The 26,977-nt window shown below is 38.1% G+C and overlaps 1 protein-coding gene across 1 annotated transcript; it reads right to left on the reverse strand.

Annotated features, from left to right (window-relative positions):
• Positions 1-6: 6 nt before the first annotated feature.
• CLGN (calmegin) lies at positions 7-26,977 on the reverse strand. The gene is made up of 16 exons (XM_030450465.1): positions 26,881-26,977; positions 23,466-23,644; positions 21,638-21,708; positions 18,426-18,484; positions 15,993-16,134; positions 15,163-15,244; positions 13,997-14,189; positions 11,384-11,573; positions 10,641-10,754; positions 9,867-10,023; positions 8,456-8,671; positions 6,838-6,957; positions 6,505-6,649; positions 4,669-4,746; positions 2,187-2,296; positions 7-456 (listed from the first exon to the last, which is right to left on the reverse strand). The coding sequence occupies exons 2-16, from the start codon at positions 23,625-23,627 to the stop codon at positions 376-378; spliced, it is 1,920 nt and encodes a 639-aa protein (XP_030306325.1). The 5' UTR covers positions 23,628-23,644; positions 26,881-26,977; the 3' UTR covers positions 7-375.

Here is a 26,977-nt window from a genome sequence, read left to right on the forward strand (position 1 = left end):
AATTTATTCATGTTTTTAAAAAATATTTAGCATAAGTTACTCTCCAACTAATACGAATGTCTAGGAATCTTCACATTTTAAGAATATTCACCTTAAAAACACTTGGCCACCTTGTAATTTCACTTTTATCCTGAATTAAAAACATCAGTTAACTCCTCACAGGTAGTATTTCACCTTAAAAAAACAGATTCAAGGAATTCTGGGAGGGTTAAAAGAGGTTAGAGTATTAAAATAGGAGGTTCAGTAGCAATGAGTCCCCTCCCCCCCCCCTTTTTGTTTCCAAATCTCAAAAGCTTGCATGGTGTCAGACCCACTGAAGTGTCTACCAAAGGTTACTGTTATTTAGACCTACAAATACTTGGAGCTAGAATTAACTCAGTCCTTTCGTACTCTTCTTTTCCGCACGGATTTCAGTGGACCTTCTGCAGAACCTGGCCTTTCATCAGCTTCTTTCATCTGAAAAAAAATCAGAATTTTAAACCCAATTTCAATTATTGAAACTGGCATATTATTTTATTCCTCCTTCCATCCCCCCCAGTCATATTATCAATAAATGCAGCACTTAAGGGAAAGGATATTTTTTTCCCACAATTCTGATCTAATGATAAATAAAGAGGGTAGAAGACTTCTATATTCAGAAGGAAAGGAACAGTACATGTGAACTAATGTCAGAAATTTGGGTTTGTCCATTTACCCAGTGGTTTAAAAAGTGACTTTTTAATTAATTTTTTATTAATTTAGCAACCTCCTTAAAGAGCATCTTAACACTAATTTTTAATTACACTTCTAAAGCAAGAAGCATTCTAAATGTTGCCTTTGGAGAGCTACAAATAAATCCAAACTGTTCTGAAACCTCGTGTTCTTCTCAGCTCAGCCAACAGAAACACATGAAAAGCCCTTCCAACCCAAACTCCATTCCCAGATGGAGCCTTCCTTCCTCACATCCCTGCAGAACCCAGTGGCAAGCACCTCACTCAGAAGGAGCAGCCCAGAGAATGTGGCACAACCTGAGTGGTGACCTGGAGTGTCATCAGCTTGATGCAGGGCATAACCTGAGTGCATGACACCTCCCTAACAGGTCACCAGCTAACTCATGAAAGGAGTTTGTGGGCCTTGAAAATACCCAGAGAAAAGCAATAACCTCCTTGTGATACTGTATCATGACAAACACAATCAGATTCTGTTACTACTTTCAAAAAGAGTCACATGCATCTTAGTGGGTCCTTGAGATTCTGTATTCCTCAGTAAACGCACAAGGGAAAAAAAAACAACTTCAGGAACAAGAAGAAATGCAAATAAAGGGTGATTAATGAAGAATTTCAATGCTGAAACAATGCAGCCTCATGTAAGGTACAGTTTCATAGAGGACTTCAATGCCAAAGGGGTTAATATCACATTAAACAACTCCCCTAATCTGGGAAAAAACTCATTTTAAGAGTGACAAGCACAAGATGACCAAAAGAAATACTGTGGGTGGATCTAAAGCATTTCAGACATAACAGATTTTCTAAAGGAAAGGATAATGTTGATGAGCAAGAAACACACACAAATTCTATTCTACAATGTTATTTTCTGAAAAACATAATTTATAGATTGTCTGGTGACTGGATTAATCTGCAAAAGAAAAATGAAACTGCAAATGCTGAACTCAAAACCAGTGTGGTCTTTTTGCTTACAATGTTACTTTAGAATTAAAAAACAAGCAACCAAACAAAAATACAACCAAACAACAACAACATCAAAACCCTGAGAAAATGAGAGGTTAAGGTTTTTCTAAGTTTCACTGAAAGGCTGTTTGGTTGTAAGGACATACTCTATTACCTAAGTAGAACAATAAATAGAGACTGACACCCACTGCAGCATCCAAATTTTCAAGACTTGCAATTCATTTAATAACTTGTTAAAAACCATACAAAGAAATGTTTCTTGTTTAAAGACCTGCATGATCACTTCTCTACAACACCTGTACTTTACAATGAAAATCAACTCACAACCAAAATTCTTGAGATGTTTCACAAACCTCCACAGAGCATTTGAGGTTAGAGAACTGAAAACACATTCCCACCTCATGAATAGTTCTATTGCTCAGCAAAAGAAAAAATTTGTTGTAGGTAACTGGGCTCAGGTAAAAGTACAATGTTGGACAAGGGTGTGAAGGAAATTGGGAGGAAAAAAACCAAGCTTACCTCATCTTCTGAACCAGATTTATCTGACTTAAAACTTTCTTCTTGACTTCCATCTGCAACTTCATTTTCTTCTTCATGGTAAATATATTCACCACCTTCACCCTCATCTTCTGCAGAAGAAATGAAGTTTTATTTTGTAAACAGAACTGTGTTAAAAATGCATTATATGCAGATACACTAGTAAGGAAATAAAGCCAATTTCAGTTTTAGAACAAACTGCTTGTTTACAATCACCCATAAACACATCTCTCTGATACAGAGTGGAATTCTCATAAATCAGCAGAAATCAATCACTTTTGGATTTAATAACCAGTTTTAACAGCTTCAGCCCAGTCTTTTTCAGAGTAGCCCATACCCTTTTCAGGCTTCTGACTGACTGAAATGATGGCTTTAAATTGGTTTCCTTTAGAGAAGTCCTTAAAGCCAAGTATTGAGACCAGAGTCCAAAACAGGACAACTCACACATTGCAAATCTGACTAAATTCTGACTTAGAAAAGCACAATATTGCAGTTATCAATCATCCACCAGGGGGGGATGCTTGCACCCTAAGGTCCTCTTTTCACAAACAATTATTTTGGCACACTGTTTTGGTGGAGGGATAAGCAATTCTGTGCTCACTATTCTTTGTAAAGCTTTAAAGCAGTAAAGTGAGGGGTAGGGTAAGAGAGAAGGAAAAAAAAAAAAGTAAATAAATAAATAAACCCCCCCCAAAGGTACCTTTTTACTCTTCAGAATTCCTGGATAAACTATAGGCTTAGTTAGCAACCTAGAGGTGGTTTCTACTTTCTTCCTGAGGCTCTGTCACTGCACTAAAGATCAGTGCAGGCACCAAATATTGTGAATTTTAGGCTGCTCCCTGATCAGCATGTAGGTTGCCCTCTAGGGCAACTCTATATTCTGCCTATTTTGTGTATATATGTTTTGCATATTTTGGATAGAAGGCCAGGCACCCAACTGTTTTGATTTCCACTTTGGGCTTCAGTACTTCCAAGCTGGCACACCCACACCTGTATTTATGTATATCCATGCTCATTATAAGAGCCAAACCTCAGCAACCAGAGCATGACTCAAAGAAATGTTACTGGGATTTGGCAAGTGTCTTCCTTTACTTCAAACTGAGACCATGAAGTCAGAATTTCTAGAGAATGAATAATACCCTTTGCAATACTTTTTATTAGGAGTGAGAAATCACATCCAAATCTGACAGAAAGGATGCATTTTGCACCTTAACTGTCTATTAGCAGTTTATTTAAAATCAGTAATGAAGCAGTGCTCAGTTCTATCCATGCAGGTCTCTACATTCAGATGGTAGTCATATTTAAGATGTGATTCCCCTAATTCTTGCTGACAAAAATCTAGAAACCCCTTATTTTTTTAAATATCAGAAACTTCTGTAAAGCAGTACTAAAATACTTTGTCTACAGTATAGCTAAAAATTCTGCCAAACAGTTCACAGCAATTAGTGGAGCTCCAAGATATCAGTTCTCATCTGTAAATATACCTGATACATGTCTACAATTATGTCTCTACTACTGTTATCAAAAGAATAATAAAAAATGACCAAAAAATGGAGATGATGGTTTAAGATAAATTTAAGATAAATGTTTTAAAAATAAGCCAAAGAGGAGCCTGAAAAATTTCAAAGCCTTTGCTCATATTCTAATGAAAATACTAGAAATTTTAAATTACTCAACACCAGCACCTTCCCTAGGTATTAATTTCAATAGAGAGGAAAAACCAAACCAAACTAATTAACTTCAGGCAACAGAAGTAATAAAAGCCAGAACCAAGCAACTATAGGTTTTGAAGTTATTAATTTTAATCTAATATTAAACAGTATTTTGTGGAAATTTCTAACTTCAGTAAGGTTCACACTGTGCCCCTGAAATTCCATTTATTGGCAACATTCTTTTAGTTATTGGGATATTTTTCTAGAGGGCAAGGAAACCAGGGACACAAAGCAGATGAGCAGACAGGTCAGGAACACACCATACTTCAGCACTGCTACACAAATTAACACAGGAAAAAAGAAAGCAGTAAACCTCAAGGACAATGCCTTTCAGGGAGCACTCTGCCAGCAACTTATTCTCACTGGAGCCACAGCCACAGAAATCTACAAGCATTTCTGAAATTTTTGCTATGATTTCTCTTTTTTGTGTGGCCCCAAGATAAAATGTTAATCTCAAGCCATTCAGTATTCCACAGCTCAAATCCCACTGCCCTCAACTCAACAGAGCAGCAGATAATAACTGTAAAACAACTGTACAATTTGGATCCTACGAGACTGGTAGAAAATATTTATGATTACAGATACCATATTGAGAACATATCAAGGAAACTTGCATCCATATCTGATGGAAGCTGGCATGCACCAGCTTGAAGTTCTACCATCAACAAGTAAGTAAAGGGAATAAACCAAAAAGGTGACAAAAAACTGAGACCATTTTCAAGTCCTGGCCCAAATGACTTCTTTCCCAGTACCTGAAGGAGAAGCCTCCCTTCCCATCTTCTCTGTATCATTTACAAGCTCTCTTTTTGTCTCCTCCATTTCTCTTCTCTCTGTAGCAAAAAGAATCAGCAGGAGGTAGAAGACAAATTGTCTAATACTTTCAGGTATGGAGAGGCAAAAGAGTGATGGAAAACAAAGGGAAGATTTCAGTCTGCAAATGAAGAAAGTGGCAGGAAGCAAAGAGAAGCAAAGTAATTCTCAAGAGAAAGAGAAACCATGAAGTCATAGGACAGCAAAGCATAATCCTTCCCTCTGAAGCCTAGAATTTACTTGAAAACCTTGGAACAGTCATAGAAAAGTTAGCTACACTAATTTTATTCTGTGTTCAGTAACTAAAAGCAAAGGTCTGAAATGGAACCTACTGTTTGAAAACTGTGAACAGCTGTTCCAAGTGGAATTCTTTAAAGAAGTTGTGGGAGAAGTTGTGTTCCTCTGCACTGGACCTTATTTCTGACAGTCAAACACACATATGTGGCAAACAAATCAATTGACTGACTTAACAGAAGAATATTGCATTCCATGTATCTGGAGCAGCCTTGCAACAGTAGCAACATTAGGTACAAAACATATCTGCATCAAGACTGGATAAAAGAAAACAGATTCTGGAAGTCAGAAGCCAAGAACAGGTAGAGTAAGATCAAAAGGAAAAGGTAGGAAGATACAATGCTGAAATGCTGTACCTACAATTTATGCTAATGTAAAAAAAAAAATATATATAGTACAACTGACATAATTTAAAGGCCTAGATAAGGCTCTCAAATCATAAGGCAAATGCACCAAGTTTGGTGTGTCAAGGATTTTCCCAATAACATTAATTCTGCTAGCACTGACATGAGAACATCTGATGCTGAGCAAACTTTTCAAGTCACACAGGCAGAAGCCATCAACACTTGTGGAACAGAGTGCAGAGAGAGACAAAACCAGAGTTTCAGTCAGCAGTACAAAGTAATGAAAGTACTAAGACAAAACCAAGCAAACCACAAGCCATGAATGGCTGTTAGGTTTCTAACTTTCTGTGCCAGTCACTTATCACCTTTCTTCCTGCCAAGGAAGAGTGAAGTATGAGACAGAATCTTGCAGAGGTCTGAGGATTTTCTCATAGAAGTCAAGATAATGTAAGCAAGGTCATTTGCTTTTTATCCCTGACTCATGGAAATGCTAACAGAACATCAAAGCTGTAGTTGAACAGTACCAGTGATCTCTGATACAGTAACAAGATGATTTTATCCTTGGATGTGGAAGTGTAACTCAACCTGAATCACAGATTTCTTCCTCAGGCAGCAGGACAGAGCTCTGCAGGCATGGAATGCATTGCTAGAAAGCAACATAAAGGAAGCAGCAGGCTTCAGTTATTTCTGGTTATTTTCAGACTTTAGCAGAAGTTACTAAAATTAGTGTCCAACAGAATAGTTCAAGGTACAACCTTGCAAACTATTCCATACACACTTTAAAGACAATGTAACTTTAACCACTCCAGGTACATATATCTGAACCATTCAAATGTGTTCAAGATATGAAATATTTTAAAGAGAGAAAATATGCATAACTATCTACAAGCATAAAGGCCTGTCAGAAGCACGTCCATTTCTTAAAAGTGAAAAAATACTGAGGACTCTTACTTTCTACTTGTATCTATCAAAGAACTATTAGCCATGGATGCCACTGGCTGGAGGTTCTCAAAGAGGAAAAAGATGACTCAGGGCAAGGCAGGTTTTGCATATTCTAAGATAACTGGTTGTAATTACTGGCAATTAAATCCATGATCTAGTCATATTTAATCAATCTGCTAGCTGCTCTGCTCATCTTACCATTCTCAGCAGTATCTTCATTTTCTTTTTCTTCTTCTAATTCCATTTCATACTCTTCTAACTCATCTATCTCTTGTTTTAGTTCTCCTTTTGTAATTGCCTTAGGTCTATCATGTTTTTTTAAGTCATAATCTTCATCTGTTTTCTACAACAAATTAAAAATCAAGTTACATTGAGACTCAAATTAACAATGAAACACAACAGCCACTGTAAGCTAAGTAACATCAATGACACATTAAAAGTGTACATTGTTGCACAGAATCTAAGAGTTTTCAAATAAAGCATTAAGAGTAAAACCAAATAAAAATACAGTAAACTGTAAATTTCTCTAACCTTTGCTGGCCAGCAGAACAACACACCTAGAGCAACAGGGAGAGCTAAAGTCAAGATGTAAAGAACCCAGAGCCATGGATGGTCTTCTGCAGCAGTCACCAGTTGACTAAACATCCCAGGCTATATTAAAAAAAAAAAAAGTTGTTTACATCCCTCTCAACACTTCAGTAAGTTTATAATACATACTGTATACATTTTAAGCTTTGTGTTACTGGAAGAAAACCCTTCTTTACCTTTGTTATTTAGTGACTAAAGCAATATTGGCTTTCAATATTAGTAAAATAACGACAGGTTGCAAACGAGTAGCAGTTGCTAAGAGGGAACCTATTTGTTACTCCAAACATACTATATGGCTACTACTCAACTTTGTAAAGCAGCACTTGAAGTCTTGGCACTCTCATGCTTTACACCCTCCCTAGATATTAGCTGTGCTAATTCAGCTGAAAGCTCCCAGAGCATCATTCTTTGATGCAAACCTCAGAGCAGCAGCATCTTGTTCCTTCTGTGCTACCACATTCTCTCCTCTGACAGCATCCTCCCAGGTCTGAAGCACACAGTAGAGGTAGTAGGGAAGTGCCTGGTCCAGTAAGACCTCTGGGCACTGTCCATCAGCAGATAAGGTGGGAAATTTGAGAGGCACAATGGATAGAGAGAACTCAAGGAAAGATTTTTTCCCTAGTGTGGGTACAGGTTCAGACACAGGTCCACACATAAAACCCCCAAACATTTCAGAAAAGGGCAAGGCTGTGGGAGGAACTGGCTTTCCTAATTATTATGGGCAGATAAACTGGTGCTACTTGCTCATCCTGTGATAAACAGCAGCTGTCAAAAACTGCTCACATTTTCCACCAAACCACCATTTCTTGCCCTCAACTCCTCTTGCCACTCTATTGAAGAAAATAAAATACAGGACTGCTGGAAAAAGCTGTAGTGGGTGAAGGCAGCCACTAGAGGGGCTCATGATCCCGTATGTCACACAAGCTCAAGCACAGGAAAAAACAGATCAACAGATCCTTTTCCTAAAGCACAGGAAAACGGATCTAGAAAAAAAACTGGCAATTGGCCAAGTGCAGTATACTAAAGAAAAAAAAAGTGGATATACAAATAGAAATAAGGACAGATGCAGCTCTAGAAACACACACACACTATTTTCAGAGCTGGATAACATACTTCCTAAAGTAGCCAAAGACCTAAATTAGAAAAAACATGTGACTATTTATTCATTACTTATGGGCAGGAAACCTCTAAGGAACACATACCAAAGTTAGTCATAAGGGAAAAGAAATTAAGGAAAAAAAGAGAGGACTTTGAGAGCAAGGAACTCAGCTTCTATTTGCTGATAGTTACTCAATTTCTAGTAACACTGAACAGCTGAAGATTCAATAGCTATAAATGAAGCCAATTTCTTGCTAGATATGTAACTAAAATGTTGAACCTTTTTCATTTCAAGATTGTCTCTATCTGGGTAAAAAGCCAAACCACAAAAACCCCACTATCATAGTTACTCAGCAAGATTATTAGTTGCAGACAAATCAACATCCTGTCAGCATTAACTAGCAGAAACTTCTTCCAGCAGCACATGAGCTTTTGGTTATCAAGAACACAGATAAGTTTATACCTCATTAGCACTTGCTACTAATTTCTTCAAGCCCCAGCCATCTGCTGCCCAACGATCTGCTACTTCTTTTTCTGAACACACAATGAAATTATCAAAGTAGATATTGGATGTCATAGACCAGAGTTCTAAGCCAATAGCACTGATAGTGGTCATCTTGAATGGGTGAGGATCTTCAAAATAATCTGGGTTTGGTATTTTCCGAGGGCTCCAGATTCCCTTTTAAGGAAAAAAAATGTAATCATGTTACCTATGCATCACTAAAAACCAAAATGTGAACACAAATCTTAAAATAATTAGAATGTCTGGACTACTTTAAGTGCAGTATTAAAGAAGACAAGCAGTAGAGTTTGACCTACATAAAGACAGACTTGGAAATAGCCTGAAAGATTTTGGCAGATGGATCTCAATTTTCTGGCTTAAAATTAGTATTTTTGTCCATACAGGGTTAGCAGTAATAACTGTACAATACATCCCATTCTTCCTGATGCTGGTGATTCCAAGCACAGACTTTGTAAACTTCCTAGAGTAAGCCTAGCAAACAAATTTCCTAATCCTGCAGGGAAGTCAGACATTGATATGACTTCTTTTTGTCTCTTATGCAATGCACAGTTTTGGGTTTTGTTCATCATTATAGCATATACATTTTCAGAAGGGCTCTGGTCAATATTCTGGGGAATCTTCTAAGGGAAGCATCTTCTCTAAGGTGGCCTGAGGTTGCAGGAGAACAAAGCTCCATGATCTACACAGTCCCTTCCAATAGATACCTGTATATAGAAACTGACAGCTACTGGAACACAAGTGGTAGGGAAAATTTTAGCGAAGGAAAATTTAGCCTAATGGTAACTGTGAAAATTACAGCCAACTTTTGCTTGAAAAACAAAGGACTTCAAGTTCTAAGAAATCAGATTCAAGTACTCCCCAGCCATAATTAACACAAAGGAAACTGATATTAAAGATGCAAATGATTACCTCGTATCTGGAGGGAAATTTAGTTATCCAAAATTGATGATTCCAATAAAATTAACTAGTAAGTCAACCTGCATACTGAAAGGTTTCACTTTTTCATAAAAAACATTGTTCACTTACAACACCCACACTTAAAATCCCAATAAGAACAATAAATATTTTATAAGTGATAAGTTAATTCAGAATAATACTCTACAGAGCATATTAAGTGGTACCAGTGCAAATAATTTCAAAAAGAACTTGTAGCAGAGAAATGTTTTACTATAGGAAGCAGTTATATTTTCCAGTATACCTGAAGGGAAAAGAAGCAAATTCAAACAGAAAAGGTTAGTGTTTAAGCTATTCAGACTCATTCTAAAATATAAATATAGAGTAAAATAAGGCTAGATAACCAAACTATTTTCACTTGCCTGCTCTGTTGGATTCTGTGTAATATTGCTATTACCTGATAGTTAGGATTCTCTATCATAGGTGCCTTCCATTTTCCTTTATATTTTGGGTTATTCTTCATGGGACGCACCCAGAGCCCACACCCAGGTGCAGTCTCACACTTTGGATTTGGGATCTGAGGGGCTTCCCACTCCCCATCCATTTCTTCATCCCTACAGAAGACAAAAAAATTAAAACCAATTGCTTTGAGACTGGACTGGTCTAAACACCAGCAGTCAGTCTGAAGTTAGGGTCCACACACATTTTTGCTATAACAACCTCAGGATTTTGAGCAGCTCACAGAACTTTACCTAACAGTATCAGCATCCCTTTTTTTAAGGATTGTTACAGGCTTTTTTTTTTTTTTTTTTAAAGGCCACATGCTCATAACCACCATGTTTGAATGCAGTGATATTTCTGCATCTGCAGACAGCTTGAAACACTTCTCCATAGGATGCTTAGAGATCCCTCTGTCATTATTACATGATGATTCCAAGATACCAACTTAAATTACTTCATGGTTTAACACTGTAGCAATTTCTTTCAAAGGGGTCCTTCCGTTTTTGTTTATGTATCTTCAGAAAACAAAACACTATTGATATGTTAATTTTTCTCTAAGAGCAGTTCCCCAAAACAACAAATATTTGGCCATACCTTGCACATTCCAACTTACTACCTCAAAAGACAATGAGATTTGGATTGACTTGTGATCCATAACCCAATTTGTCACAGAAAACAGGATTATCTACAAGATGTGTTAAAAACCTGCACTTACTGATCAAGTTCTTACCAGTCCTTTGGTTTTTTTGCATTAGGGTCTGGAACATACTGGGGTTCATCATCAAGCCATCCCTCAGGCTTAACAGCATCAGAATCTTCTATTTTGGAAGGCTCGTCTTCATCCCTTTAATTACAGACTTATGTTAGAAAATACAGCAGCCTGGCATTGAGCCTATGGTTCTGTTCAGAGGACTGGAACTGGGATGAAAGGGACAATTTTCAAAGGTACAACAGAAACAGATACTCTGATCATGAGAAGTACACATCCAATTATCTGTTTATAAATATCTGAACTATATTTACATTGTTTCAAAATACTCCTTAGCCCAGAAATCGCTGCCATCAACTGGCAGGTATCAGTCAGGTCTTCCCAACAAGTTTTTTCCTTCTCTTCCTGAGTTGCCAGATGAACAGTGGTTCACAAAGAAGGAAGGAGAAATCACTGAATGGAAATTAGGACCATATGGTGAAAAAAGAAAAAATCCCTAGTCCTAAACTTTCTGGTACAGTAATTTTAATTATTAATTAATTTATCACAGAGGGTACAAAACAGCAAAAAGCACAATTTCTGCTTTTCTTGGAAGATGACCAGATCCTTGTACCCACCTCAATTATATTTTCAAACTTGAGTGCTTTCAGTAGTGAAACATCTCCCAACTATTATTAGCAAAATGCAAAATAAACCCCATAAAATCTTGTAAATCCATAACTAGCATGTAAAAAGTATTGCACAGATAAAAACATTCTCCTTACCAGTCATCTGGCTTGACAGCATTTGGATCAGGTATTTTTGGCCTCTCATCCCAGTCATCAGGCTTCTTATCACTAGGATCCTCTATTTCTTTGGGAGGGTTTACTGGAGGAACCATATCCTCAAGAAGACTTCCTTTACCAACAACTGATTGGTCAATTAACATTTCAAATGTATCATCTGGTTTTAGCACTAAATTGAAGAAATTTGTGTTAAAGAAACATGGGAAGCATTTGTTTTACAAATATCTTTGACCAAAACCTATATAACAAGCACAGACTTAGACAAATTATGGCAAATAGGATCCTTGCTAGCACAGGAGGGGACAGAAAACCCACCCAGGTACTGGATCTGGACACAAAATATTAAAGTTGGTACTAGGGGTAGCCAGTAGCAGGCCCCAGAAATGAATTCTCTAGCAAATTAATTTGCTGAAACACATCCAATCACATTTTTTAGGGGATTTTTCAAAAAGCTAACACTTGCCCCAAATTCTGCTTCATTTATTTTAAGATAATGGAAGACAAACTTCTGCTCTAAAAGACACCTTTGCTACCAAATTACCATTTCACACCTAAAAGCACGGAAACAGAAGAACTGCATCAGTAACACAGGGGAGGGGTGATCAAACCAACATTTTCTCTGATTCACATGACAACCATTTCTCTCAAATGCCAGACAGCCAGCACAGAGAGTTCTCTTCAAGTGTTGAAGTCTTTTACCTCCTGTGAGTTACTGAAAAGGCAGGGTCACAGAACTGAGCAGTGTCAAGATTCATCAAAAGATGTTGTACTGATATCCCTTCCTAACACCAGTGAGCACAGTCATAAATGCTACACAAGTATATTTAAATGTCCATTCAACACCCAAGATTATTAATTCAATATTCTATATTCAATTAATTCTATATTCTATATTCCATATTCAATATACTATTCCACTTTGATGAGTCTTATAAAAACAGGATAAAAACCAGAGTAACAGTATCACAATGACAGTTTGATAGTATCTAATGAAGCCTTTGCAGCCTAAGTTTTCAACAGTACTGAAGTATTTATTAATGGAAGAATTAATCCCCTGCATCACTTTAGACACAATGCAAAGAACTGATCTTTAACTTATGCTTCAGTCACATAATGCATTTGAATCACAGAGCTCTATGAGCCTATTTGAACAATTAGAACAGAAGAAATGTAATCAGTTTAAGTATCTTTAATCATAATTTCTAAAGAACAACCTGAGTATAAGAACATTTGCATTCCTTTACCACAAGAACAGCATTCTGTTTCAGTTGTTTCTATTACCTAAAAGTGAAAGTTTCCTATGGCACACTATGGTAATTTATTTTAAAGAAGAGTTAAGTTTGTCCATGGCACAGCAACAGACCATGCCTTCCATGGTTATTCAATGGAAGTTCAGAAGTGCAGCCACATTGGCTGGATTTGCAGTATGCCACAGATTAGCCCATTCTTCTCTGAATATTTATTCTTCCTCAGAAATTAGAGAGCAGGGGGAAGAAGAGCTATGAAACTGAACTTTAATCTCTCCTATCCTGTTCATTCATGCAGATTTCACATGAATTAAAATTTGCCCATATCCATTCATCTCCAGGGAATATGGCAACGTATCTGTTCTTCCATGCTGCTGCTGATGATAAAGGTGTTGGTAAGAACTCTTTATCATAGAATCATAGAATTGGCTGGTTTGGAAGGGACCTCAGAGATCATCAAGTCCAACCCTTGATCCACTCCCACTGCAGTTCCCAGCCCATGGCACTGAGTGCCACATCCAGGCTCTTTTGAAATATCTCCAGACACGGAGAATCCACTACTTCCCTGGGCAGCCCATTCCAATGCCTGATCACCCTCTCCATAAAGAAATTCTTTCTAATCTCCAACCTAAACCTCCCCTGGCACAACTTGAGACCCTGCCCTCTTGTCTTGCTGAGAGTTGCCTGGGAAAAGAGCCCAACACCTCCTGGCTCCAACCTCCTTTCAGGGAGTTGGAGAGAGTGATGAGGTCTCCCCTGAGCCTCCTCTTCTCCAGCCTCAACACCCCCAGCTCCCTCAGCCCTTCCTCACAGGACTTGTGCTGGATCCCTTCACAGCCTCCTTGCTCTTCTCTGGACCTGCTCCAGCACCTCAAACTCCTTCCTGAACTGAGGGGCCCAGAACTGCACACAGGACTCTTTAATACATATATAGTACACTTTAATAGTACACTTCAATATGTAGAGGAGAATTGTTTGCAGCATGCTGCAGATAGAACTGCCTTCCTGTGAACTCTGATGCCTTCCTAGAGTATACTGGACATGTGTGTGTTTTTAATATCTTTCTTAGCAATATTTTTTGCATAACAAGTACTGAAAGTATTAATTCTTCACACTATTAACTAAAAACCAGGAGCATTTCCAAGTCACTTATGTCCTGCAGTCACACTCATTCTTTCTATCATTTAAGCCCAGTCATTTATGACCAAATCATTAAGCAACCAACTCTCATAATTAACAGACTATTAAAAGCAAAAAAGCAGACTCAAAATACAAAGCTTCAGTGGACAGAAACACATTTTCATTCTCTCCCTTCCTAGTTAAACTGAGAAGAATTGAACAATACCAAGGGTATAGAGATGGGTCTTCTTGTCGGAATAGAATTTTTTTAGGTCTACATCAGGACGTTTTGCATGTTTTTCATCATATTCTCCTGTTTTAGGATTCTTATGTCTGAAGATAAAGTGTAGTTTGTAATCTTCTCCACATTTATCTGGTCCAAACATAATAGTATAAGGTGTTTTGTCAAAAAAGTATTCCTGTAGAAGCAAGAAAGCTGAGCATGTGTTATACTGTACATTTTATGAAATCATTTTGGGTACTTTTCCATTCTGCTGTGGCACACAGCATAGTTACCTTTACTAAAAGGTAACTGAAACTGGGAGGATAAATCATGAAAGAAACTCAACAGTCCTCTTGAGTTGCTGGGTGCTCTCTGCTGTCAGGGAACAGACTGACTGTACAGAGCACTTAAGCCTCTTCCAGGGAAGATGAATATATTTATTTAGACCTTCCCCTTATATTAAGTGGAAATGCCTGCCATAAAAACCACCACCTAAATACATACAACCTTCTGCAAACATTACACTGAATGATGGAAGGGAACTAGTTACTCCTCTTTATACCAATTTTATTTTCAATAAAGATAAATATCAGGATATTAAGTGTTCTTGCTCCACATTAAACAAGAACAACTGACAACCCTGATATAGTTACCAGATATATGATTTTTGTCTTTGAAATGTGCAGTCACATGCTGCCTTATATTTTTAAGCAACTGACTGAGGGAAGAAGACCACTTAATTCCTGGAAATATTCTACTTGAAAGATTTATTCTGACATAAATGTGTATTATTTTGAAGGAGTCTGTAATCACAGTCACCTTCTCATTTCCATCTCTTGAAATTCAAATTCTGAGGTTTCTTGTGTGAAATTCACAGATAACTTTAAGTTTTAGATTACATATATTTTGTTAAAACAAAAACCAAATTATAACAAGAATTATGTTCTCAACTATTCCCCCAGTAAAAAATGCACAATGCCAAATTTTTTGTCTAAATTTACCAAACCATCTGTATAATTATTCCCTTGACCAATCTTCTGCTTAAATACTTGGGAAGCTTTTAAAAATTTTGGGTGCATTAGTGATTAATTTTAATTGACATTTCACAAGAATAATTATACACTCCTCAAATGAACAACCAATAGCAAACATTAAGTGACAGGACATACCAGATCCAAGCCATCACTGCTGGAGAGAAGTTTAATATATGCACCACCACAGTCAATGCCTTCTTGAAAATTCACTTCATATCTAGGCAAAGAGCAAGGTGGTAAAAACACTAAGTATTGGACAAATATAACTCAAATTCTAATTACAAATACATTAAGATTGTGTCTTAGTCACTATTGCCACAAAAGCAGCCACAGCAGCAATGTCACTCAAAAACCACCATGGCAGCAATTGCTACAGTTGGTATTTAAAGCAAGAAAAGTTTCAGGGTGGTATCAACCAACATGCAAATATCAAAGTGAAGGAAAAAAGGGCAAGAGATCTAGAAAGTTTGTGCCTTCTTTGAAATCTCCTGTGTGACACAGTGAATTTAGCTAGAGGGATTGTCTGGATATGTCTGTAAGTACAAAAAAGGAAGTTCTGAGTATCAGGTAAAAGCAGTCATATTAGCATGGTTATCATCATTATTAATATTGCTCTAATGTGTCCAAGAATGAAGTTGCCTCTGTGGAGCTTCACAAAAGTACTCTGTAAATGGGAAATCACTGTACTCTAACTGTGTGTGATTTACATCTTTTACAGTAAGACTGAAAATCAATTAGTTTTTTCAATGATGTAGTTAAATACTAGATTTCTGCCCCAAAATATTTCGAAAGAGTCTAAATATCACTTCTTAACAATCTTAGTACATTCATACTTATAGTTCTGATAGCTCTGGATATGACAGGTCAATGCTACATGAAAGCATTTCTCCACACAGATTCATGTTACTTCCTGGATTTAATGATTTTAATACATACTACATAAAAAAATCTGAGGGATTACTTACTGAACAATTAAAGGCTTATCATTGAAAATAAATGCCTTTGTTAGCATAGCTGATATTGCATGATGCTTTGCCACTGACTTTAACACTAATCCTCTGTCTCCAGACATTCTGTTTTCTTTCAGTTCTTCTACTTCCCATCTTCCTAAAACACACACATTAAGTATGTCAGGCTTAAGGTAAAGAAGTCACAGCCTTGTTGAAAGCAAAGAATTAACAGCAAGATGAATGGCCAAAGCAAGGCAGAAATCTTGACATCTCAAATTGAAGTAATTAAACTTTCCCAAACTAACCACTCCACAGCACTCAAAATACAAAAAAACCAACATTAATGGTACAAATCATTCTGTGATTTAATGAGTTTTAGGGTAAAACTATTTCAGCCTTAAGAAGTTGGTAGATTATTAAAGAGATAGCAACACTTAGAGTATGCATAGTTTTACTAAGAAAAGCCCACTCTCCCATTTTACCAGAAAGTTATTAGTTCTAGACAACCAAGATAATGCTATCTTTCAATATTTAAATTACCCTAATTACTTGCTCTTCTCAAATTTACAGAAAACTGCAAGAAAACTTTTATATTGTAGATCTCCTGTACCTCTAGACTGTGGTACACATGCCTAGAGGAACATAAAATATTTCTTCAGATTGATATAAAGGAATTAAAAAAAATTTAAAAATAATAATAATAATTAAATTTTTAAAAAGGTCTCATAAAAAGCTTTAGTCACAAGGCATTGTGAAAATAGCCACCTGCTCTGTTCTTCCCCTCTTGCTTATAATAGAATAGAACCTTTCAGGTCAAATCTAATCACATGGGAGATGAAGCTCTCTCCCAAGTCTTTCCCAGAGTTATCAGATTTATCTTGAAGACAAATAAGCCTACAGTGCTAAAAATAAAATATTATATAATTATAAATTCCCCAAGTTTAGGAAAAATACAGTTGATTACACAAATGGACAACATCCAGAGAACAAGACTGCTAAAAGGGCAGTTGTGTTTTCTCAGCACATGATTCCAGGAACGAACATGGCAGAGAAGAAAGACTACTTCTACAATTCACTGGGATCTTCAAAAAAAAAGTCTCCTTTTGAACAAAATGAAGAAAATTTAATCAGTTCTTCAGCATGTGTTTTAGAGAAGACTCAAACAAGGAAATCCAAACAAAACAGTCATTACTTTTATTCAATTGAAGTGCAATATGTGAAAGGTTATTAAGGAAAGGCAGATAATTATGTCCATAAATCCCTAGTTTCTTCTAGTCTGCTAAGCAGGAGGGAGGAAAACTCCTCTTCAATAGTATTTCTTCCTGGACACTAAGATCAAGCAATAATGCCAGACAAAACAAGACAAAAAAAAAATCTAGAAAATAATTAAAAAATGTCTTTTCACCACAGACATTATAAATGTTGAATTGTCTAGGAAAGCAAGTAGGACTGTTCTGACATTCCAGGTAATTTCTTTCTAGTATGAGGCCAAGTAATCTGAGACATCACTTCTTACAAGCCTGTCATTTCTATGGATATGTTCTCTGCAACTCCATTACTTTTATGAGTTATTTCTGATAACTGCTGAACCTAAAACCAGCTGTTTGCTACTGTTTTGCACACAGAGCCCTGCATGTTACCTTTGCTTATCACATTCTATTGACATTAATTAATTTCATTTGACATGAGTAGGAGGAAATACTTTGCTTTTGCAGCAGCAGCTTTTTCTTCTCTCCTCACTGTCTCTTGAATGAAGCAAATTTAAGTTTCAAAACTAGGGTCACAGATCACCAGTTTAAAATTACATTCTAGCAGGCAATTCTAGCCTAGGAATTTATAAGTCAAGTGCAAAACCCACTGATAAAAGCAATAAGCCAAACTTTTTCATTATTACTCCCCATATTTAGGGGGTTTTTTCCCTACTGTAAAAATAAACTGTACAAGAACCACTGGAAAACCCTATGTTCAAATGTAAAGAATCTGGAAAAGTATATTAAAGAAAAACTTCATTCAGTTTAACTTTTTTCATGGACTAGACTGGGAGACAAATGCATGAATCAGTAAGGCAGATGCAGGAACATGGAAAATTCTTCAGAAATGTGTTCAACAACTGAAATTGAAGTGGTGAATCTCTTGGACATGATTTCAGGGAGGTAATTCTTAAGAAGCATTATTCATAAACATTAGTGAATATTCAGATGTCAGAAGGTATTTTAACATCATTCACTGCAATGGATTGTTGAGATGACAAAAAAAGATTTTCACTCCAAGTAACCCAACAAGCCACATTTCCTATCTCAATTTCAGGATAACAGTCATTATATAAGCTTACATTTTTACCTGTGTCATCTAGGCTTTCAAAGGTTTAGTTCAAGGGATAGTTATTTGTCAAAGAGCAAGAGAACATCAGAGGCTATAAAGTAGAAGTAAACACTAAAAACTGCTTACCATCATATTTAGAAATGTTATCATCTGTGTCTTCTTTCTTGGTTTTAGACAACACCCACCTAAAACAAAAAGTGCCCTAGTCACTGAACTATCTACTTGAAGCTGTATTATTTAACAATCATGGGAAAACCAGCTCTGACTTGAAGGCTGGGAACCTGTGATGTTTTTGACAGTCAGCATCTGAACTTTGTGTAGATAAAAGGACATGAAAAAAAAAATTAAAATAGATCAGTCTAATATTGCATTTCACAATATTTCCTGAGGATGGAAATTACATCATCATTATAACTCTAAAGTAATTCAATTACTTTGAATAAACTTCAATTTTATTTAGCTGAAAAGCTGAGTTTGGCAGAATTTATTTATAAAAGAAAATTTACAAATAATAAATTTATAAATTTATTCTGTAAATATATTGTCACATATACATGGTAAATAGCAAGGTTCAAATGTATCATAGGGAAAACAATTACCCAAACCTTAATTCTATCTGACAGTTACAGTACACATGCACAGCAGCAACTGACAGAAAGTCCAAAAAGTGTCCAAATTACAAATGCAATTACACACTGAACAGATTACACATACAGGTATCTCAACAAGGCAAACAAGCTTCTCATATTATGAACAAGGCAAATTCAGCTTAAATTGAGGTTATCAAAAAGATATGCACATAAGAAGAATGTGAATAAGAAGACAGAAATCCATCCTCATCTGGTCACACACTGGTTCTATGTAGTGAAATGAGGCAACCAGGTGCCACTAATTGCCAGGGAGTGAGCATGAGCTTGTGTCAAGCCCACCTGTGCCTGATTAGTGTGGGCCCCCACTGTGCAGGGTGAGGCTTGAGTGGCGCAGCCGGCTAAGCACGTAATGACACCCCGAGCAATGCTGAGGGACGCGGGTTCAAGACTCCTCAAAGCCTCACCCTGCTGGCAATGAGCTCTAGTGGAGCAATAAAGGTAGCGCAGTGCTGAAAGCAGCACTTAAAGCCAAGCATGCTGAGATTGTGAGTTCCAGTGTGAGCTGAGCCTGTGTCTTAGGCCTTACCTTTTATTGGCCCCCTGGTCCTGCTCATGCGCAGTGGGGGCCCACCCTAATTAGGCACAGGTGGGCTTGACACAAGCTCATGCTCACTCCCTGGCAATTAGTGGCACCTGGTTGCCTCATTTCACTACAGTTCTAACCTGAGCCATGCACAGGAATACCTTAAGCCAACAGTGTCACTGAGCTCTTCCTTGCTATCAACTATAATACTACATTTTCCTGATTAATTCTGTAGAGAACTATTTTCACTTCCTTCTGAACTATTCTCTGCACCAACTATTTCAGGAATACTTTACTTTTTCTGCTCAAATTTCAGTCAGATTTGTTTAGTGGTAACAGAGATGCTGGAAAAGCCTCATAGTATAAATGGCCATAAATACATCTTTGGTGTACCATGAGAAGGACTATTGAGGAAATAAAACCTATCTACAAGTCATGCAGAGAACTTTCAAGGCACACTGTAAAATGCTGCTCTATTCTGGTAGTTTAACTAATCAATTTATATCTCCTCTTTTGCCACATTATAGGAAAGGAAGTCTGCTGACTTTCTCCTACATCTTAGTTCCACACTTGGTCATTCTTATGAAAATTAGGTACAGCTAGACCAAAACAACCCCCAAACATTATAGGTAAATCTTTGACTATCAGGATTAGTAAGAAGGCAAACTGGTGTTAAAACAGATCTCATGAAGTTTAAATTTGGATGAATTATATCATTCAAGTACCTCAGTTAACTTTTTGCATTTGTAATCAAGGTTTGGGTGGGGCTTTTTATCAACCATTTCATTTCCCTTTTGCCATTTTTTAACTTACTTTCCTTCTATGTTTGGTTCCAATGCATAAAAAAATAAAGTATGAAATAATGTGAGTAATGAGAGAGTAACATTCAGTATAGAATGAGAAACAATGAGAAAAAAGGATTTAATCTTACAAAATGTACTAATACCTTCTACCATGTAATTTTGTTTACAGTTTAAATGATACATCTTCAATGGACATAAATATCTCATGATGGTGTAACCTCACTCCTACAGTAGCTGGATCTCAGTCTTCTCAAAGGAAGTAAAAAATAGGCAGCTTTAAGTTCTATCATAATGATTTTATCATTTGCATCTCCTGTCATTAAAAAACAGAGAGGTACTGTCACATTTTAAAAGCTTTTCTCATAACCATGAAGCACTTCAGCAACTCATCACTGTCTCTTACTGAAGAAATTCCTACTGCATTCCCAGGTTCTACCTGAATGCACACTTAACCTGAGCCAGTGACAGTACCCTAACCTTGCCTGATTCAGAAAGTCAGTGATCATACAGACCACATTCACATGGAAATAATGTTCTTCCTCAATATTTCACCCCTATTACATCTGGTCTAGAAAGAGAAGTGAAAGTCAAGGGGTTTTCCAATTAAAATAGAAAGTCTATTCCTGAAATAGAGAGTAATATCTGATATTCACTCTTATTGACAGGGCATTGGTGGCTGCTGACTTTAGCTCTCTGTACATAGCTTTTCACTGAGCAACACTTCACAGAGAAGCATCTACACCTTACACTGCCATGCTGTTGGAAGAAACTTAAAAGATCAAGACAAAGATCTTAAAAGGACAAGACAAAAATGTCTGGCCTATGAATTGTTGTGCTAAACCTCAAAAATCTCCATGTAGCAAGGTCAAAATACCTAGGAACACTTTAAATAGTGTCATAAATATCTAATTCTTATTGATTATGGGAAGCAATGTGATAAACTAATAAAAAATGGGCTAAAAAAGTCTTCCCCAGTTAAGTTGGTTCTATAATGCTGAAGGCACTGCCTTCTTACACAGACTTAAGTGCATGTGAAGAAGAAGGAAGAGCTTGCTTCTGCAGTGTAAACAGCTATGCACTTGTAGCTAAACTCAAGTGGTTACATCTTTAAATTATATTTTTTCTTCAGTGTCTGTAAACCCAAGATTTATTAAAAGCTTCCTTAAAACACAAAAAGTAATAACATACCTAAAATGCTAACTGTGCAGTGTACCCTGATACACTGGAGCAAGCATTACCAGCCTTCCCAATTCTAACCCCTGCAAAAAATAATCTTTATAAGGACACCAGCAGAAAAATTAATGCATAGTAAGTCCTACCACTCTAGGTTAAACTGCAGGGAGTAAAAGTTTATAAACTCACCCAACCAATCCTCCATCAAATGTTTCTGTAAAATATACTTCCCCAGTTGGCTTTGGAGTCTCATACACAACCTAAAAAACACATACAGATACACACTCTAACATAAATTACAATTTTTCATTGGAAATACTCTAGCTTACTTTCAGAAGCAGTCCACCAGATTTTGTTCACTAGAAACATCTAGCAGCATAAATCACTTTTCCCAGTTCTCCATGCCTCCATTTCTGCAGTTGGGGTGCACAAGTCTAACAGACAGAAATTTCACATCTGTGAATTTTAAAAATTCCTTCCTGTGTTCAAAGCTCATAACTGAAGTACTGTTATACAGCTTATGTGTAAAAAAAAAAATGTACTGAACTTGCAGAAATTCTCCACTTCCCATTTCTTTTTCTATGTGTTTTCTATTCTGTTTTCCTAACTACTTGGCACATGACAGGCTACACAGTAAAAAGTTGAAAAAATAATTTATTAATATTGCCCACATATATTAGGAAGTGCAGCATAACAAGTGGGGAAAGATTTTCTGGGAACACAGGAAGTGTCAAAAGGCAGCTGCGACAGATGAAAAGAAGAAACTGTTCTAAAGCCAAAAAATCAGCCTGACCAAGATGCTTTCTGCTTTTTTTCCTCTGGAAATGGCATGTGAGAAGTTGCAACAAAAGGTTCTGTTATCTAGACTGAAGCACAGACTAGCAAAGCCTTCTGATTAACTATCCACCACAGGCAGGGAATCTGATTTTACACTCTGGCATAGCAGAATCCTTCACTATGCTCTTCTTACACATCACACACAGCAACTGGAAAACTCAGACTGGTGGGAATGACACCCTGTAGCAGGACACTCTACCTCACCTTCCCTTCATGATTCAACTGCTCTTTGTCTCAGCTTCGGTTCCCTTAGCCTAGAGATGGAGCTTCCAAAGAATGCAAAGGGCACAGCAGACTCTGAACAATTTTGGAAGGACTAACACAAGGCCAAGTTGGTACCTGTGGCACCACCTGCACTCCTGTGTTGATAAACACAGAGCTCAATTTGTCTCCAGCAGGGCAAACAAAGACCAAAGAAGAATGGACAGATAAAGATTAAGAATTTGTAAAATGAGGGAAAAGGCTTCCTTACCTTTTCCTTTGTTTCCCTTTTGTTCTCCAATAGATGCTGGAGGTATGGCTAAGCAGTTAAATGACAGTAGCCAAACACTTGATTCTATAAAAGGCTAATCCCATCTTTTAACTGGTGAGAATCCTGTACACTTTCCCTAGGTGTGCTGGACCTTCTCCCTCCAGTGGGGACATCTGCTTGAGTGATTGCTCCTGACAAGGAGGAAAAGGGATACCTGGCCATAGCCACTGAAGGGTAAGAAAATCTCTATATATGAATTCTTTAAGTCTTTAGGATCCTTAGAAAACTACAGTCATTGTATTACCATGTTGCCTCTGGTATTACTTTAATCCTTGTTCTACAACTAGTGTAAGAGCTATTGCTAAGTAAACTGCTAGCACTCAGACAGTTAGCCTTGTGTAACAGTTATCCAGATGTTTGATTACTTGTGTATTTTATTACCTTCTTGTTTACTATCTTAATACCTTATTCTGCTAACCTAATACCCTAACACTCATATAATCCAATTAATACCTTTTTTAGGCTAGCTTTTAAGACCCCATTTTGTTTACAGTATGCTATCTTGTCCCATCTGGGACACACCCACTTGGTTGCCAAGTGTGTTAACTTGCTTTTTAAAAAATGCATTTGTCAACCAATTTCTCTACTGGTTGTAACTGCCCATCTTGTAGTTAAAAAAGCTTCAACTAAATATTTCTGTAATCTTACCTGTAAGGAAGATTTATCTCTGTCAACATCAGCTTCTTGAGCCTGCTTGTCAAAGTCCTCCACTTCAACATCTGCTTCTGGAGCTTCTTTGTTTTCAATTTCTGCAGTCACTGAGCTCATTATCAGGACACCCAAGCACAGCCAGTCCCACTGGAAGAGCATCCTGGTTGTCTGAAGAGCTGAAAGTTTTCAATTTTAAATATTGTTGCAAGGATATTATCAATACCACTTGAATTTTAACCCAGACTTATCTACAAGAAAGAAAAAAAAACACATTACAATAATAAAGATCATAAATGATTGTCAGCATAGTATTATGGGAAATGCTGTATCTTAATTTGAAAAAGTTGTCACTAGACAGCCCTCCTTCAGACTTTTTCCCCTTCCTGTTGTCCTTATGGAATATGCATGTAGCCTGTTCCCTTATCTTGCTAGGCCACAAATAATCTAGCAAGAATCTGACTGCAGTATACATGCTGTTCTAAGTGCTAAGTATGAAAGCTTTTGCTATTTTATTCCTTAACAACCTGAACAAATACTCAAATTGAAACAGTCTCTATAGTGTAGAAAGTTAAAAAGTTAAAAAATTTCCCAACCATACCTTCTAGGATTCCATAACTCTTAGCTAAAGTGCCATATATTATTCAGGTACTAGACTTGCTTTTTAACATAAAATTTGCCTGCCTAACTTTAGCTAGTTGGTCATGCAGTGGTTTCCTTCTACACTAGCTGAAGAAAGAGATAAATCTTCCATTGGCCAAACATTTCAGCAGCATTTTGTGTGCAATCCAAAATGCCTTTCACTTATGTAGCTGCAATTCTACTGTAATTAGCCCCATTCACTTCTGTTCCACACACTGACTGGCAAGGGCATCCATGAAATCAGCCTAATCCTTCCCCTTCCAAAACTCCTGATGCTTCTCACTTCAGTCATGCCCAGTCTTCTCACCACTTCCTGATTCTAGCCTAAGATATTCTTAATTTTAGTCAGTTTTTAATTCTATCTCTGACTTTCCCCTATAAGAAGAGAAGGCACACTTTTCCATCTTTTGATACACTGAAATACTTTTATCAAGAACAATTACAGTTATCAGCCAATTGCCAGGCAAAGATGGTTTGAAACAAAACCTTTACATCTTTTACTTTGGTGAACTCTGCCAACATTACATTTTTTAAATGCAAAATAAATCTTTCAACCAAGTCAAACAGTTTCTGGCCTCTAAACAGAACTTCACACTACACATTCAATTGTCTTTCAAACCTACTGAACTTTCCTAATTAACACAAAGACCTGTAAAATCTGCTCTTATTCTTTCCTTAAGGTGACCATCAACACAAGCCAAAAGGATCCCCACTCTTACAAGTTATCTCACTCCATAGCACCCACACAAACCACGGAACAAGTTTACTTGTCTTGGCCCCAACATCAAAGACAAAACCAGCTTTCAATGAGCTACAGCAAATGGGTAATTACAAAACCACACATCTTGACAGTGGTTTCAACTGGAAATGTGATATAGCTACAGTGTGACCCAGCAGAGAACTGGACAAATGCTCTTCAGTTTGAAAAGCTGTCATCAAATAAGTTCAGTCCCAGAAATGCATCCAATAATTACACCTCCAAAGAAGGATTCCCCATTGTACCTTTTAGGATGGGCAGCTTAGATAAACACATTGCCAATTCTGTCAACAATTACACCAGTAATTTTAAACTTATTTTTTGCATAGCTTGGTCACTCTTTAGCAGGGGAACACAGGTAACTGCAGCACATCTACACACAAGAACAAACATTTGAGCAAGCAGTACTATTGTGAAGCATGCTCTTGGGACTAGCAACAGTGCTGCAACATCAGCATAATATTGCACCTAAAGTAATGAGCCACTTTCTGACATATTTAGGAGAGACAACAGTCATAAACTGAAAGAATATTCCACCTGGATATGAAAATATTTCACCCCAAGAGGGCAGACAAGCAGTGGTACCAGCTGCATCATCTCAGTCCTTGGGGTTTCCCAAGACTGAGTGGATAAAACTCTGAGCAACCTGGTAATGCTGTAATGAGCATCTTGGAGTAGGGACCTCCTGGGGTCTCTTCCCAGCTGAAATATCTGTTTTCTACACATGGTTTCAAGAATGTCAGTCTTCACACCCCTGCACTATAGTCTTTTGCATATTCTACACCAGGTTTCAACTCAATGGCACTGCTATTCCATTCTCTACAGAACTAAAGAGAGGTTATGATCTTTTAGATTATTACTAACTTTTCCCTGAGCTGTGAAGAATCCACCTCCTTCATGAAATACTCAGAATATTGCATTTTCAAGCAGAAAGAGAGCAAGACTGCCACTGGCAGCCTTCCTCACTCAGACATCTAAAGCTCCAACAACAACATACAGGTTTTCCTAGGGCCAAATACCAATTCCCTCCAGGGAAACACCAAATGGTGCTTCTCTTCCACTCCACTTCCCATCCACAACCATGTGCTGCCTTATTCTCCCCACATGTAGCTGCATCAACTTGACCACGGGCAGCATCCAGCTGAAATTGCTCCATGAAAAGCACCTGGAGGTTCTTACATAACTTTTCCTTTTCCCTTTATTTAGAGAGAAAATTGTCCTTTCCTGTCTTTCGCTGGAGTGTTGCAAACGTTGTACTAAAACGTATAAATCAGCAATTCCTTCAGCTGCCAAGCTGTACTCATCCAGGTGCCTCCTCCAGCCCTTTTCCTACTCTACAGACAGCTTGAGTAAAATATCCAGAAAAAGGATTTTTTTTTTATCAATAAATAACACTCAAGCGGCCTCTGGGTCTTGAGGCACGAACCCGCTTCCCTTTGACACGGGGAGGCGGCTTTCCAGAGGACCACGGAGGGAGAACAACACCCGCAGGAGCCGCAGCAGGGCCGGCGGACACGGGGGCCGCGCTCCTCCTGCCAGGCAGCTCTGCTCAGGCACGGAGCCGGGCTCGAAACCCGCCCAATCCCCTCCTAAACCCCACTCAGGAGGCCGGGAAGGGGCGGCCGGGCCGGGGTTACCTCAGCCCTAACGGTCAGTAACGGCTGGGGGCTGAGGGAGCCGGGGGGGGGGGAGAGGGAAAGAAGGAAGAAAAAAAGGCAGAAAAAAAGAAATAAAGAAATCCGCTGATCTCCTCCTCATCTCGCCACACACAGCGTGCGGGCGGGCACTTCACCCTCGCACCTGCGGGGAGAGCTCGGGCGCTGCAGGGCAGGGACTCACGCACACCGCCCGCACATTCCCCTCACCCCAACGCTGGCATGGGCGGCCGCCGCTAAACCCCCGCCCCTCCCATCCTGGTTATCGGTTATCAAACAGTACAGCGCAGGGAGCATCACAGCCCATCCCTCCCCGCACCCCCGAGCCCCGCACATCGCCTCTCCGCAGCACCGGGATTACCGGGGGAAGGGCTCCTCCGCGCACCGTTATCCCGGCCCCGCCGCTCTCCTCAGGGGCATCACCAGCTGCGCATGCGCGCTGCCACCGCCGCGGCTCC

Source organism: Calypte anna, chromosome 4B (genome assembly GCF_003957555.1).
Source record: "Calypte anna isolate BGI_N300 chromosome 4B, bCalAnn1_v1.p, whole genome shotgun sequence".
In the NCBI taxonomy this organism is placed as follows: domain Eukaryota; kingdom Metazoa; phylum Chordata; class Aves; order Apodiformes; family Trochilidae; genus Calypte; species Calypte anna.